Source organism: Colletotrichum lupini, chromosome 2 (genome assembly GCF_023278565.1).
Source record: "Colletotrichum lupini chromosome 2, complete sequence".
Lineage (NCBI taxonomy): Eukaryota > Fungi > Ascomycota > Sordariomycetes > Glomerellales > Glomerellaceae > Colletotrichum > Colletotrichum lupini.
This window is the reverse complement of record NC_064675.1, coordinates 23,382-37,968: the sequence shown is the minus strand read 5'-3', so window position 1 is coordinate 37,968 and position 14,587 is coordinate 23,382. Positions and strand designations below refer to the sequence as shown.

Genomic DNA, 14,587 nt, shown 5'->3' with positions numbered 1-14,587 from the left:
GGCTAATAAAGTGGATTACTGCCCCAATAGCCAAATAGTACTGCCCCAATAGCAAAACTCATTTCAGAATCAGTAATGGGTCTCCGCGAGTCACGGCTTGGCAAACCCTGGGAACGGTGGTCCACAGGAGGACGAGGCAAAGTCCTGGTGACACCAGATGGTGCACCCGGAGCCAGGGCTCTAAAGCTCGGCAACCGAAAACATGTCTCCCGGCTTCAGCTAAATCGAAAAGCCGGAGATCTTCATCCAGATTTGCCTACTACAGAGCGCTGAAATTAATGATCAAATTCAACCTAGCTAGGGCCACAAAATATCGCCGAGTATGACTGGCTGAGCGTCATAACTTTAACTACTGCGACCCCATGAGCTAGAACTACCACTCTACGTCAATATATCTCCTTCTAGTGTATCTGTTGTCCATGCTTCCCATTTATAAAGTACTCTGCGGAACTTGGCTCACAATCATCACGCATATCCCGTTCATCGACTCGTTGAAACCGAAACCCCGATCGAATACTGTCCTCGATGGCTACACCAGCGACGCTGGCGTCGCCGCCACCCATGTATATCCCGATGACGACTAGCGCAAGAGACTCGCTCATAGCTATCTGCTTTCTATGGGCAGTTTTTGCAGCGGTAGTGTTTGCTCGACTCTGGGGCAGATATCGTGGAATTGGCGTTGGCGGAGATGATATCTTGGCTTTGGCTGCTTGCGTGAGTTACGACTGATAGATGATTGCGTCTCGTACTTTGTCTAATAGAAATCACAGCTTCTATCAGGCAGTACAATAGGCATGAATGCAGCAGGTATATAATGGCATGGCTTTCCAGTTTGGAAGCATGGGATGCTGACTGAGACCATAGTTTTTACGTCTGGTGTTGGATACAACTTCGACCCTGACTCTGACGTTTATCCAAAATGTAAGTGAATGCTCTAAGGCGACTGGTGTGCCATTGAAGAAGTAGTCAACAACCCAGAAGGTGTTATTGGACTTGCGATCGTCACTTTGAATGTTCAGGCGCTGACCATGTTGGACAGTGCTCAATAACATGCAGTTTATCTTGAAGGTAATCTACTTCGGCAAAGGAACTTTCTCCCAAACTCTCCATTTTACGAACAATGCCTGATTAAAAGTGTGCTAGACGACTTTTGCTTTCACGCTTATCTACCTATGGGCACTGGCGTCCTTGAAGCTCAGTCAGCTCTGGTTCTATCATAGAGCCTTTTCTGTTCAACTCAAGTGGTGGATCTTCTTTATTGGCAGCGTTGTCATTGCATGGGCTTTGGTCTTCACCTTTGTCTTCATCTTCCTCTGTGATCCGATTTCCCAACAATGGACAGTACAGCGAATCGGTCACTGCATGGACCAGATCCTGGTACTCAAGTGCATTATCATGACAAACGTTGTCACCGACCTGTTCATTGTGATTCTACCTATCTGGACTGTCTGGCAATTACAAATGCGGAAAACCGAAAAGCTTGCTGTCATTGCCTGCTTCGCTCTCGGCTTAGCGTGAGTCAATCCACCTGACCCCTATCAATACTGCTATCGATGGCTCGTTGAACTGACGTAGCGAAGATGCTGTGTGATTGGCATCGTTCGATTCTGGCAGATCTACGTCATCGATCTTATTGGCAATTTGACTGGCACTTCCTTGACTACATTCATGCTCTGCACGGTTGAGCTCATGCTTGCCGGTCTTTGCATCAATATTCCTATGCTTCGCCCCTTCTACCTCAGATGCAGAGCCAAGTACAAGTCCTCCTCGCTCGAAAACTCCAATAGCCAAAGCGCATTCAACAAGGGATCGCGGAGTGGGCAGATCAAGGTGCAACCCAATCCTGGTCAGTCCACAGCATGGATAGAACTGGTTAGTTGTCAATTTTTCCAAAAAGCCGCTTATAAGGTGCTGGGAGAGATTTACTGACTTCTCAAGAATGACAAGGAGCACGAGACGGGCAGCAATGACGATGGCGATTCCCAACGAAAACTGACCAGAGAGCAAACCAGTACTGCGATACACGTACATACCAACTGGAAGATTACACGGGAATGAAGAAGAGACAAAAGAAGGGCCGGAGAAGGCCTGGTTGAGTACTACACTGGGCCAGATCTGGGTGCTGGATTGAGGGCGAGAATCATGAGGATATCCAAGTTGGAATTGTGCCGATGATAGATAATGTATTTTGCGCAAGACGGACTTCAAGGAGCAGGTCCATTGCTTATACTAGAATCACTGAAAGAAGAGTTCGAATTCGACTGAATTCAGATTGCCGATAAGTAAAGGAGGGTGGAGAGTTGAAATACCATCGTGTCTCCGAGCTTTGGCTAATGTAATCGCGTGTGCATGTCTGCTCTCACGGGCCTTTCTTGAGCCCTCTACACCAAGCCTCAGCTTGGCTGAGTGCTTAATCTTGCTACCCGCTCTTGTCTACTTTCGCTGCTCACGTCGAAGTAGGCTAATTGTGCCATTAGACTTATGGAATTACGAAGAAATCAGAGTGCGATGACAAAACTTACGCTTCTCACCAAATACGGTTGTTCTAATACCCTTACGCGGTTCATCGTAAGTCCCCGGGATAACACGATGAATTGTACATCTAAGCAGGGTGAGTTCAGGACAAGAAAACGTTGACGGGGACATGAATTGGTTATGTCCAACTCACCTATTATCCCACATGGCCACGCTGCCCACTTCCCACTTCCACCGAACAGCATGATCGTCGGCAGAGTGGATGTGGTACGAGAAAAAGTCCAAAAGTTTGTCAGACTCGTACTTCTTGAGCTCAGCGAAGGCGGTTACAAAGCCTGGATTGACATTCAGCGCCTTGAGACCGGAGACTGGATGGGTCCTAACAGCCGGATGGTGTGAATCGATGGGAGGCCGGTTTGGACCAGTACCCCACAGGTCCAAGATTGTGTCGTATTGTAGCCGTGAGGTGTGTACTGCGTGCAGTCCGTCAACGAACTTTTTCATGGCGTCGCTGAGAGCGTCATAAAGTCCATATTGAGAGACCCAGGCAGTGTCACCGCCGACGTCGGGGTGCTCCTCCATACGCAACAAGGAGTAGGATGGCGGGTTGATCTCAAAGGATGTGTCGGCGTGGAAGTCGCCAGAGGGCCAAGGGGTGTACTTGAGTATTTCACGGTGATCCTCGCGGCTGCCCTTGATAACAACGTACTTCAAATCCTTCTGAGCGGGATGACGGTCGAGAGCGCCGTAATGCTCAAAGAGTTTAACCTGACCATCAGTTGTCAGGTCCTGGCTCCGAAAGAAGACAACCCCGCGCTCAGTAACAATAAGTGCGAGTTCGTCCAGTTGCTGTGTAGAGAGCTGTGATAACTGCACACTTTCCAATACTGTGCCGATTGACTCTGTCAAATCAAACCTCTTCGCAACTGAGAGGAGGGCTTTCTTCTCAGGATCGGCGAAGGATGCCCTATCCTTCTCCGGAAATCTCTCCTCTCGGACTGGCTCAGGAGGTACATGATCTCTTATCTTGGGATGGAAGTGCGGATGCAAGCAGATCGGGAAGCCTGAGTCTGGGGAGACATGCTGTCTGGACTCTAAATTCGACATAGTGAATTCATATATCCCTGAAAGAAGACTGAAACTGAAATTAGCTGGATGTCGTGTCCGAGAGGTATATTGATTGAAGCACAAGACGCCGTTACTTCAACTACGAGAACAACATTTCAATTTCCCCTCATTTTGTGCTATCGGGCAAGTCAACATCTGAATATTGCGCGATCTGACCTCGAAATGAGACGCGTCAGGCTTTCTCCTGATTTGCGGGCGACAAAAAGGTGTCATACACTAAAATGACATATAGGTTGGACTTCTTCCGCGCTTTCTAAGTTGCCAACTAGACATTTCTATGACTGCATGCTCCTGCAATCCGAAAGTGCCTGGAAAAAGTGGTTGGTGCTCTCAATATTTAACAGCAAATTTTCTGTGTTTAAGAGTCCGACCAAAAGAAAGGCGGCCCATTCATCTAAGGAGACTTCCTCGCTTTTGGGAATTTCATCGGCAAATTGAGCTTGTATAGAAAGATGTATAGCCATTTCAAGAGACCGCTTGATTTGGAGACAGCGACTTTCTAAGGTAAGGCACCTGTGTCGGAACACGGCCGACGCTCTGGGGCGCGGTGGTAATGCGCATGCCGCGATAGTTGGAAAGTCGGCCGCTCCCGAGTAAATTGACCGTCCGATTGGCACCAAGAACACTCGCAATCCCGAGAGCCGATTGCGTCAGTATCTTACCTAAGCCTAGCTGCGAAGAGGGTGGATGCTTAACTGTGAGTTTGGAGCATTCTAAGGGGTCACCGTCGATGGCGTGAGCGATCCAGACGATGGCATCAACGAGAGTGGGTCATCTCATACGTCGAGACGGCAGACGGCCGAGTGTCGGCCCAGAAGACATGTGGCAACTTGAACACGAACCGACAGATTGGCTCTGCGACGTGTGGTATTTCTCCAGATCTCCACGGAAATGCTGCGTTCATGACAACATTCTGTTCCGTCAGAGCAAGAAGTCCGAGTTTGACAGCTGCAACATAATTATGTGGGACGCGGAACAGCAAGACGAGACCTGAACAGGTAAGCCGGGATCAATGAGGGGCAGGGTACGATTTTTTCTTTCGACAATGCCTATTGGCATTGCCGAGTATCCGTAGTTGTTCGAGAATATACAAAGGTTCAAGTTGCCATGTTGAGTTTGTCCTTCGACGTTTTGCTTTCGAGTCGACGTCTGCGAAACCAACACGGCCTACCACATTCTCTCAGCTTTTCACAATGGTAGCCTCAATAGACGAAAAGCAAGTCAAGATGGTGGTCAAGAGCCCAGAAAGTCAGAGTGATGGCGAAAATCCCAATATTGACTGGAGCCCGGAGGAAGAACGACAATTGGTGCGAAAGTAAGTTTTTCAATAGTCATACGCTCTTTGGCTCCAGATAACTAAAGCTAATTGTGAGACTCACAGAATTGATTTGATTATCATGCCGCTGTTGATCCTCGCTTTCTTTGCTCTACAGCTCGACCGTGGCAACATGTACGGAGACTACCTAAGCATAATCAACCTGAATGGTAATAATGTCTGACCAAACGCAGTGGCAATGCCTTGACGGACTATTTACTCAAAGATGTTGGTATCACACAGAACCAATTCAATGTTGGCCAACAGTTGTTATCTGCAGGCATCGTGATACTGGAAGTCAGTAGATGGAACTGGAACAATGCACCTTATCTAAGGCATTCAGCTGATATGACCCGTAGATACCGAGCAACCTAGTTCTTTACCGTATTGGACCAACGCTCTGGATTGGAGGACAGATCGTGGCCTGGTAACACTTCCTCAGCTTTTGTAGGAAGACTGAAGTAGCCTTTCAGTGATACTAACAAGTGGACAGGGGATTGGTTGCGACTTTTCAAGCATTTCAAAAAGGGCTGGGTGCTTACATGGTGACTCGAATCCTCCTTGGGTAAGCCCGAATAGCTTCATTAAGAAGTATCATCTGAAGAAAACTGACAATTCATACTCGTAGCCTTTGCGAGGCAGGATTCATTCCTGCAGCTCTTTTCACGATGACGCGCTGGTATAAGAGAGATGAGACGAGCAAAAGGTTCTCGTGGTTCTTCATTGGCAACATGTTAGCTGCCGCATGCTCTGGCCTCATAGCGTACGGGATGTAAGTCGGTCACAAACGATGAGTTATCGTCGATCTCGAGCAAGAGCTGATAAAGTCTGCACCCTAAGCTTGCACATGAGAGGCATTGCTGGACTTGCTGGATGGCAGTGGCTCTTTCTCGTAAGTTGAATTTGACCTACAGGGGAAAGATGCTACCTTGGTCGGTAACAAAGAGGGAATTTGGAGAAAGACTAACGACTGAGTGCTAGCTCGAGGGAATTTTCACAATTTTGGTCGGTATCGCCTTTTTCGCTTGCTTTCCTAACCAAGTCAACAACCCAGTATCCATACTCGGCTTTCGCTATTTCTCAGAACGGGAAGCACAGATCTTGGATAAGAGAGTCATGATCGATGACCCGTCCAAGGCTCAGTCGAAGCGCTCGGTTAGCTGGCCAGAGCTGAGATCAGCGGTACGTGTTGGACTCCTTAATACCACAGGCGCCACCGACTTTTCGCTCATGTGGAGTTAGTTAACGAACTGGAGACTCATTCCCCATGTTATCTTCACTATTGCTGCCCTGGCACCATCTTCTACTCTGTCATCCTATGCGCCCTCTCTTGTGAACTCGATGGGGTTTGAGAGATTGGAGTCCAATGCCATGGTTTCAGTCGGTGCTTGGCTCTTGATTCCAATCAACCTCTTATGGGGGTTTACTGCGTAAGCGCTTCTGTGCCAAGGTGATCACCATCAAAACAAAACAGAATGACTGATTTTCGTAGCGATAAAACGAGAGTCCGTGGTCCATGGGTGTTCCTAGGCTTATTCATATTCTGGGGCTTCAATGTTAGTTGATGTTTTATCATGTGCTTCTTCTTGGCGAAGCTCCCAGCTAATAATACACAGCTTGGCAACTATCTGCTTATAGATGCCGGCCGCGACGCGAGATTTGCCATGTTGACTCTGTCAACGGCATTCTCGTTTCCTTGGCGTAGGTTCAAATTCCCGTCTTTAACTGGCGAATCACGTAACTGACGCACACTGTAGATCCTGTCAATGGCGCTTGGGTCTCGGCTAACGCTGAGTCCGCCGGTGAACGTTCTATCACCATGGCCATCCTCATTATGGCTGCCAACTGTTCAGGTATTGTTGGTAAGCAGCTGTTCAGAGAAGAGGATGCACCGAAGTATCGCAATGGATGGACAGTTATAACAGGCCTTACTACTGCCGCTGCGGCTTGTGGTATTTGGGCCAATGTCCAGTACTATATTCTCAATAAGCGCAAGCTGAATCGGACAGGGCTCTCTTATCAGTATTAATGGGTATGCTGGCGAGAGAGTGGGGTGGCATGGTTTCGACTTCTGAGTAAGAAGGGGCTCAGGGGCGTGGTCAGTGAATGATGGATATTGCGTAGGTAATTCGTCAATGCCAATGGCAAGCCTGACTTTCCCACAGGCATTTGTAGATAACGGGCGCCAGTTCCCTATTACGGAGTTCACACGCTCGATTTCGAATCGAGGGGCACTGCCTTTGCAGAGATCGGCCAGCAGAAATCCATTGGGTGGACCGGGGCTCGAGTGTGCCTGAATCGTGGCTATTTCAAGCGGGCGCTGTGTCATCGAAACAATCGACGTAAACGGCAGAGTCATGACTTGCAAACACGCGTAGTGGGACTAGTCTGGGCAAAAGTCTGACCTGGAACACTTTGGATCAGATTAGGCCCGGGCAGAACTCATGTTATCAAATCTATCCGTCTATTAGTCCTATCAAGTTCTCCCGGCTCGTCATCGGCTCCGGTCTCCATGTCGCGCCATGCGTTTGATGTTGAACTTCCTCATCCATTGCTCGCACAACTTTCCTGTAGTGGTCTGCGAGGGGCTGAGGATAGTCCGCAAGGTCTGGGATAGTCCATTGGTCGTAGCAAGCCCCGTGCGTATTGGCCGCAAAATAGGTCCCATGATGTCGGATGAACAAGAAGCAGAGGTAGCAAAAGTACTTGGAGGCGCCTAGACATCTTGGCTTGTGCCAAGGACTGTCAGATTTCTCCAAGTCATGATGTACAGACAGAATGACTTCTGCATGCACGTGGGTAGATTTTGCCCACGGCTGGTAGGCGAGAGTTAGAGGCACTGCCTCGTAAGGAGGTAAGAAAACGAGCTTAGCGCTGTTGAAGACTATTGGACGTGTGTGGGACAAATCAGTCAGAGTTTGACATATGCGATAGTAGGCTGCGATCTTTTCAAGCTGACGCAAGGTTTTGAGACAAGCCTGAATTTGCGCTGTTGCCCTGATGGCTTGTAAGCGTTCGAGATAATTTGCGATCAGGGGTGACGCGCAAAGCTGGTAGCTAGACTTAGCGATTTCGACTAGCTTCTCGTGGTCGTCTGATTCCGTCTCAAAAGCTTCGAGCAGGGCGGCCATCTCCGAGAGTTGGCTTTCTAGCTCAGCCCGCGCGGTTGATTCTCTTTTGGAGTAAAGGAACTGTGCACGGTGGATGAGGTTGGCGAAGTCGGCATACAGGGGTTTCTTGTGAGTACGGGAGAGATAGGTTGGCTTCTTCCACTTGGCGGATCGAAGACGGTTGAGAAGGCGAGCTTGATGATGCCGGATGACCAGGTCCAAGAGGCTATGTAAGGGCTTGGCAAGCGGCGGGGCAGAGAGTATTTGGAAAACAGAGCGTAGGAAAGCCTGGGAGTTGGGCTCGATCGCATCTGCGGAGGCGATGGTGACTTTGAGACTTGCTGCTGGGAGCGCTTGTTGATCTTGATTGGGGCCTCCATCGAGGCCTCCTGTTGCAACGTCGACTTTTATGCGACTTTCCTGGACAGTGGCAGCAGCAACGGACTGCGCTCCTTCTCCAACGGCGACAAGGTAGGCAATATCGTCTGCCAGGCGTTGTTCCGTGGCAATTGTCAACAGGCGGGGACGAGGATTTCTGAGTTGCTCCGCGGACTCTCGGTAATGGACATCCGTCACAATGGTCTCTGGAGAGCCATCTGCAAGCACTTTAGCACGAGCTCCCGCGGACCCGTCAGAAGAAGCCGTCAGTTGGGATGGTAGCGGGAAGGATTTGGCGTCGACAGGAACAGCATTGGTCAGCTTCTCCAACGCAACGACGTGTTGGCGAAATACAGCCTCGGGGAGATCTCTCCAGATGGACGACGCAGGCGAGGCAGTGATAGTTGGGCGGGGGTGGACAAGTCCGCTTGACTCGGGTACAAAGTCCGTCGGTAGTGCGTCGAGCAGAGGAGACAGGGAGAGCGACATGGATAACCGGGGCGGAAATAGGTATGAGAATGTGTGTGAGTGTGTATATCCGTATCCGTTTGTGTGAATGTGAGAGTTTTGCCAAGGACGGGTCTGGTATGTTGTGTTGTTGAAGTTGAAAGGATGAGCGAGGGTTCGGGCTTGGCCGACTGGGCTAGTCCAAGCCTGCAACCCGCTGAGCTGTGTTGTTCTCTTTAAACAGCTTGGATGACTGATGGGAAGCGTTGAGGTGTTTCTGGATTACGAATGCCCTCCTGACCTATTTCCAAGTGGAAGGAACCCGCCGCGCCAAGCCAAGATGTGGGAGAAGATTGAAAATTGGAATAATGTTTTTCTCTCCAGAATTCTAGATTTCAGAAGGTCCACCCGCCGCCCGCTCCCTGGGCTTGGGGCCTGGTCCGCCTGGAGTCCTGCACGGAAACCTTGGAGTCAAGGCCCGATCAATGCAACCAATTACGTGGCGGCCCTCATCTGTCGCAGTGCCGCAGTCCTGAATTTAGTGTGCCAAGACATAAACGTTATTGCACGCTAGGGATCTCGGCAAGCTGCACTGGGCAGGCTATTTTCTCTCGACTTTGGACTCTGAGACTCTGGGACTGTACTACGTAGTGTACATAGTGTACATAGTATGTAAGGTAAGGTACTGTAAGTAGCGGGAGAGCTGCTGATGGATTGTTGGGATGAACGAGGATGAGACTAATCGAGTATTACAATTAGTGCACGCTGAAAGTAAGTCTGTAAAGCTATTGTCAAGTATTCCCAGACCTTGGGATGAAGCGTACCTTAGCTACTTTACTTCGCGAAGGTATTTGCATGTTGTCTTTCGCAAGCCTTGGCTGATGACGGAATAGATGAAAGTTTCTTCCTAACCCAAGGATCGCTCGCTCTTCTTTCTTCTGATCTAAGAGATAAGTCGTGCGCATCAGGAGCCAGTGAGATCTTGATTGATAATTTGGGCTACCTACTCTGCTTCACATCGTCTTTACCACGTACATACAAATGCCTACACAGCCGCAAGCAGTCAGTTTCGTCTCGTGTGAAGGTACCCGCAAGCATCAGGGGATGGCCAGGATCCAACAACGAACCAATGGGCGGATACGAGAATCCCAGGCGGTTCCCAGGCGTTGCTATTCGAGAGTGAGACACATGCCGCTGGCGCATGTCAGTGCTCAGATGTGCCGCCCGGTTCCTGTTCCAAGGTGTCGGTACGCCCGCTCCAACCCACGGAGAAACGGCGCCGCCATGCCCGATGAAGAATGTCGGTTATGGCCCCGGGTCTTGGGAGGTCTTGGGTAAGTCTTGGACTTTTCTTGGGCCATCGAGAAAACGCCGCAGCTATATATTTGCCAAGACAAAGCATTCGTGGCTGTTGAGATGGGCCAAGATGGCTTGCGATGGCCTTGGCAACATCTAATATCATCGTCTTGGGCTCCAGGCTCAAGCACAGGACCGTAGGTTCTCCATACGGATACCTACGCTGTACACATGGCGGGCAAAGCTAGTTTCAGTCCTCGCCTACGTTTGCCGAACCAGGACACCGGTATGCTAAGGCCCAATATGCTATAGTCTACCTTACGGCGTGGTGCAGTGGCCATCCAACACTGCCTACACAGTACACAGGAGTAAGGTCGCAAGGCAACGTGGCTGTGTGCCAAAGATGCACGTCCACGAGCGAGCCCCTCCCCCTTCAGTCTTGGAGACTCTTGGCTCGCCAGAGACCGACCTGCGGGTTCATCTCTGGCGACGTAGGCTCCAATCAAAAGAGCCATAATGACCCAGGCGCATAGTTCTTCTGGGCCCTAAACTTTATCTTGACCAGCATCAACCAGGCAGAGCGCATTTTACATGCGTCTACGCCGACCGCTTAGCCCTCACCTCAACTCACGATGGGCCTCTCTACATTTGCCGCACCGAGTAAGGCGCGCGCTCTGGGAACCCCGGAGCCCTGTCCCCAATCCTTGGCGTCAGCGTCGTCGCATCACCAACGGTCCTAGCTAGTAACCTCACCACTGTCACGGGCTGGCAGCTGCTCGTGCTCTTCACATCTTCCGAATTCCAGTCCCATCTTCTCCGCCCTACTCCTTCTCTGCCATGTGCGGTGTTCGCAAGTCCGCTGTAGCGAGTTCGGACGATTTCATCACTAAGGAACACTTGCCTGAGCCTACCCCAGCGAGCGGCGGCTATTCTTGAACATGGCTGACAGAGGTTAATGAACATGTGGCCACTAATAGCAAGGCGAGTCAGCCGCTCACGGACATGCGTCGGCGCCGAATGGGTCTCCTCGACATTCTGCGTTCGACGCCAAAGCTGGGTCTCTAGCATTGTTGAACTGGAGCCCTTGGAGGATCCTCTCATCACTCTTCGTCTTGGCCAAGCTTCACCATCTACTATTTGGCCAAGACTAACGTGTCTACTCAATATCGCGGGATGTGGTGTTCACGCGGGATAACGCCGTAATACCTACCTCCACTAGCATTGCGATGCCTTGCGCCAAGCGCTCGCCAGTTTGACTTTTTGATGACAACCTATTCCGGCCAATCTTTCGGCGTCCTTCTCCAGTTGTCTTCGCAGCAGCGTTCGCGGTGCTTCCTGGACCTGACTTCATCCGGGCGTGGAGAGGGCCTCCTTCCGTTCTCGTGATGTGTTTCCTATGTCCTGACTCTTATCCCTGCCAGTATCCCCCCTGGTTCCGTCCGCGATTGATCATTGCCAAGCACGTGTTCGCAAAGAGGTCCGCCCTTTCCATCCTCGAGCAGGTTGCTGGCAGAAGCCTGCCAGATCTCAAAGGGGCTTGGGTTTCTTGCAGCTTGACCAGGTAAACCTGCCAAGACGTTGCTTTCTACGCAGATTGGTGCCATCATGGCTCCATGAAATTAATATCGCATCTCATTGTCATAGCTTCCCGCTCCTTACGATTAACTACCACTCTGCAGTGCTGGTGTATATTTACCTTTAGATCTGCCGCTGTCTAATCTGATGTTTCAAAGAGTCACTCACATCTCACCTCATTCTCACTGAGAACCAGTCGCTCTTTTAGTATTCTACCATACAATCGCTCGTTCTGGACAATCTCCATTCTCATCATGAAGTCTGCCACTCTACTCTCCCTCATTCCTGCGGTCGCCGCCTTTTGCCACCATGGAACCAGCCTTTTCAAGAAGGATCAGCTTTTCAAAAGAGCAGATGGTACTTTCGGATTCGATGGTCTGAATGGCCCCCTCAACTGGCACTCCATCAGCTCCAACAACTCTGCCTGTGCTCTGGGAAGAAGCCAGTCTCCCATCAACGTTCAACAGTCAAACACCAAGCAGATCAAAGGCTCTACCATCACCTTCAGCCCGGACCAGCACCCCGAGGGAGGTGAACTCGAGAATCTCTCTGGATTCCTGGAGGTCCGCGCAAACGGCACCATGAAGAATGGCGGCAAGACCTTCAACTTGCGTCAATTCCACTTCCATACCCCTAGTGAGCACCGTATCAACGGCGAGCACTTCCCCCTCGAGGTTCACTTCGTTTGGGAAGCCGAGATAGGAAACGGTATGTTCTCGCCATGTTTGACTCCTCGCAATCCCCTCGGACATTGCTAATTGTCACCCAGGATCCTCTCTCGCTGTCGTTGGCTTTCCTATCGAGGTCGCCGAGAAGTCGGACCCCCTCCTGGCCGCCGTCTTCAAGAACGTTGACAAGGTCACCGAGTTCGGATCACACGCTGCAACTGGACCTCTGGACTTTACCAGCCTGGCTCAGCATATCTCAAAGAACACCATCTACCAGTATGTTCCATCTACCAATCCTTAAAAGCTTCCTCGAGCTTCAGTCTAACTTGTGCCAAAGATACACAGGCTCTCTCACAACCCCTCCTTGCACCGAGTCCATTGCGTGGAACGTTGTTGGAAGCCCAATTCCCCTCGACATTGCGACCTACCTGAAGACGAAGAGCATCATGAAGTACAACGCCCGCTATACCCAGAACAGCCCCGGTGAAATGAACTTGTTGGAGAATGCATATGAGAGCCTCAAGAAGATTATCGAGAGTGGTCAAGGTACGAACTAGATTTACTAGATGATCTTTGCAATTGAACATACTTTTTTGTTATTATCAGTGGGAGCTATTATCATGACGAAAACTCGACCAACGAAGCTGCCAAGCTTTTGAGGTTTGGAAACGATGCTCTTATAACAAGCTCTGCCAAGTGAGACATGAAAGTCGCTAAACTTGGGTTCAGTCGCAGATCCCGTGGACGAAAGTCCGTGCAAGAAGGGCAAAAAGGGCGGGCGCAGGAATTAGGCCAATTGAACAATGATTAGCACCCTGCAGAAAAGTAGAGAACTTGGCTCAAAAGTTAACAATCCACATGTTGACGTAAGGAATGCTGCGTCGGACGCTAGGCATCATTGAACCGAAGGAGTGTATTAATGGACAATGGGCAGTGGGTACGATGGTCAGTTATTGGAGGAGAACTTTCTAAACTCTTGCATTCCTACTTTTTCAGTCCCATACGCTTAGTCGCCTAGAGGCCTTCATATTTTAATGTATTCATAGGTGTTTAATAACCAAGTCATGTACGGCTGTCCTCCCAGCTACTTGAAAATGGACTCAATAGCATCCATGCACCCGTTAAACATCTCCTCCAACATTCCGGCAAGAACCGGTTGAAAGCTTGGCTCCGTCCATTCAGAAGCGCCAGACCAACTGAATTGTGTTTTGTCCTCGCTTACGGCTGTCAATTGCAGCGTTCCGCGGGGGTTCGTCGTGTTTGGGACGCCGTCAAGAATTAGGTAGGTGATGGTGTGTGTCTCCGGATCGGCTATCTCCAATCGTTCATGAACCACATGGCCGTTGTTGAAGGTCAGAGTGCGAACTGATCCAATACCGAATCCCTCAAGACTGGACTTGATAACATTGGGAAACCAAAGCTTCTCGGAACCAAAGGCTGCAATTATTGCCCAAATGTCGGCGATTGGTGCGTCGATCACTCTCACAACTTCCTTCGTCTTGTCTTGTGCCATGGTGCCGGAACGGTCGGCAGTGGGAGATTTGAGATGAGGTTGAGTTTAACTTGAGGGACAATGCTTTGATTAGATCAAAGAGATCAATATGCCCCTGGAAACATATTGCGTATGTGCGCCGTTAGTTTGTCTTTTTGAAGTCTGGTGCAGCCGGTGGGATATTGTCGGATTAGAAGTCTAATTCGACCGCGGCATACAGCCGACTGCGCAGGGGCCAATTAGGGGCCCTATTTACGATTATCGTAGCCAGCCTAACCTACGGTTAGAACCTCCTTTTTATACTTATTACGTAGATATTTATATAATTTAATTAATCTCTTTATTAATTACGGTTCGAATTAACTACTCTATAATAAGAATATTAATACTAATTAGTAATTAAATTCTATTATTATAGATTAGTAAGGTATCTCGCTACGTAAAAGAGATAACTTTTTAATACCGCACGGGATAAGAGATTCGTACTAATTAACCTTACGGAAATAAATAAAAAAGGAGGCGATTCTTAAATACCGTACGGAATTAAGTAATTGTAGCCTTTTATTACTTACGAGAGGTTAACGTTTATTATATTAAATTACGTTAATTAATAGAACTACTTAAATAACTAGCCTTTTACTATCGCCCCGAGTAGCTTTTTTATTAAATAATTTTTCCGTAGCCGGCCCGTAATTAAAAATTA

The 14,587-nt window shown here is 49.4% G+C and overlaps 6 protein-coding genes across 6 annotated transcripts; 3 read left to right on the top strand and 3 right to left on the bottom strand.

Moving 5' to 3' along the window:
• Window positions 1–525: 525 nt before the first annotated feature.
• On the top strand, window positions 526–2,058 carry CLUP02_02375 (uncharacterized protein; the record flags this gene model as incomplete). Its single annotated transcript, XM_049281407.1, has 7 exons — window positions 526–714; window positions 762–807; window positions 865–921; window positions 1,040–1,068; window positions 1,144–1,514; window positions 1,581–1,872; window positions 1,939–2,058. The coding sequence occupies 7 exons, from the start codon at window positions 526–528 to the stop codon at window positions 2,056–2,058; spliced, it is 1,104 nt and encodes a 367-aa protein (XP_049138550.1).
• Window positions 2,059–2,393: 335 nt separating this feature from the next.
• On the bottom strand, window positions 2,394–4,164 carry CLUP02_02374 (alpha-ketoglutarate-dependent sulfonate dioxygenase; the record flags this gene model as incomplete). The annotated part of the gene is made up of 4 exons (XM_049281406.1): window positions 2,394–2,461; window positions 2,523–2,602; window positions 2,669–3,610; window positions 4,100–4,164. The coding sequence occupies 4 exons, from the start codon at window positions 4,162–4,164 to the stop codon at window positions 2,394–2,396; spliced, it is 1,155 nt and encodes a 384-aa protein (XP_049138549.1).
• Window positions 4,165–4,796: 632 nt separating this feature from the next.
• CLUP02_02373 (alternative sulfate transporter) lies at window positions 4,797–6,947 on the top strand (the record flags this gene model as incomplete). The annotated part of the gene is made up of 12 exons (XM_049281405.1): window positions 4,797–4,918; window positions 4,985–5,053; window positions 5,113–5,215; window positions 5,278–5,345; window positions 5,412–5,483; window positions 5,547–5,690; window positions 5,771–5,810; window positions 5,900–6,100; window positions 6,161–6,348; window positions 6,411–6,478; window positions 6,557–6,619; window positions 6,676–6,947. 12 exons carry the CDS (start codon window positions 4,797–4,799, stop codon window positions 6,945–6,947), a joined length of 1,410 nt encoding a protein of 469 aa, XP_049138548.1.
• A 427-nt stretch (window positions 6,948–7,374) lies between these two features.
• On the bottom strand, window positions 7,375–8,895 carry CLUP02_02372 (uncharacterized protein; the record flags this gene model as incomplete). The annotated part of the gene is made up of 1 exon (XM_049281404.1): window positions 7,375–8,895. The coding sequence occupies one exon, from the start codon at window positions 8,893–8,895 to the stop codon at window positions 7,375–7,377; it is 1,521 nt and encodes a 506-aa protein (XP_049138547.1).
• A 3,083-nt stretch (window positions 8,896–11,978) lies between these two features.
• On the top strand, window positions 11,979–13,183 carry CLUP02_02371 (carbonic anhydrase; the record flags this gene model as incomplete). Its single annotated transcript, XM_049281403.1, has 4 exons — window positions 11,979–12,432; window positions 12,494–12,668; window positions 12,730–12,938; window positions 13,122–13,183. 4 exons carry the CDS (start codon window positions 11,979–11,981, stop codon window positions 13,181–13,183), a joined length of 900 nt encoding a protein of 299 aa, XP_049138546.1.
• Window positions 13,184–13,476: 293 nt separating this feature from the next.
• On the bottom strand, window positions 13,477–13,905 carry CLUP02_02370 (bet V I allergen; the record flags this gene model as incomplete). The annotated part of the gene is made up of 1 exon (XM_049281402.1): window positions 13,477–13,905. The coding sequence occupies one exon, from the start codon at window positions 13,903–13,905 to the stop codon at window positions 13,477–13,479; it is 429 nt and encodes a 142-aa protein (XP_049138545.1).
• Window positions 13,906–14,587: the final 682 nt, after the last annotated feature.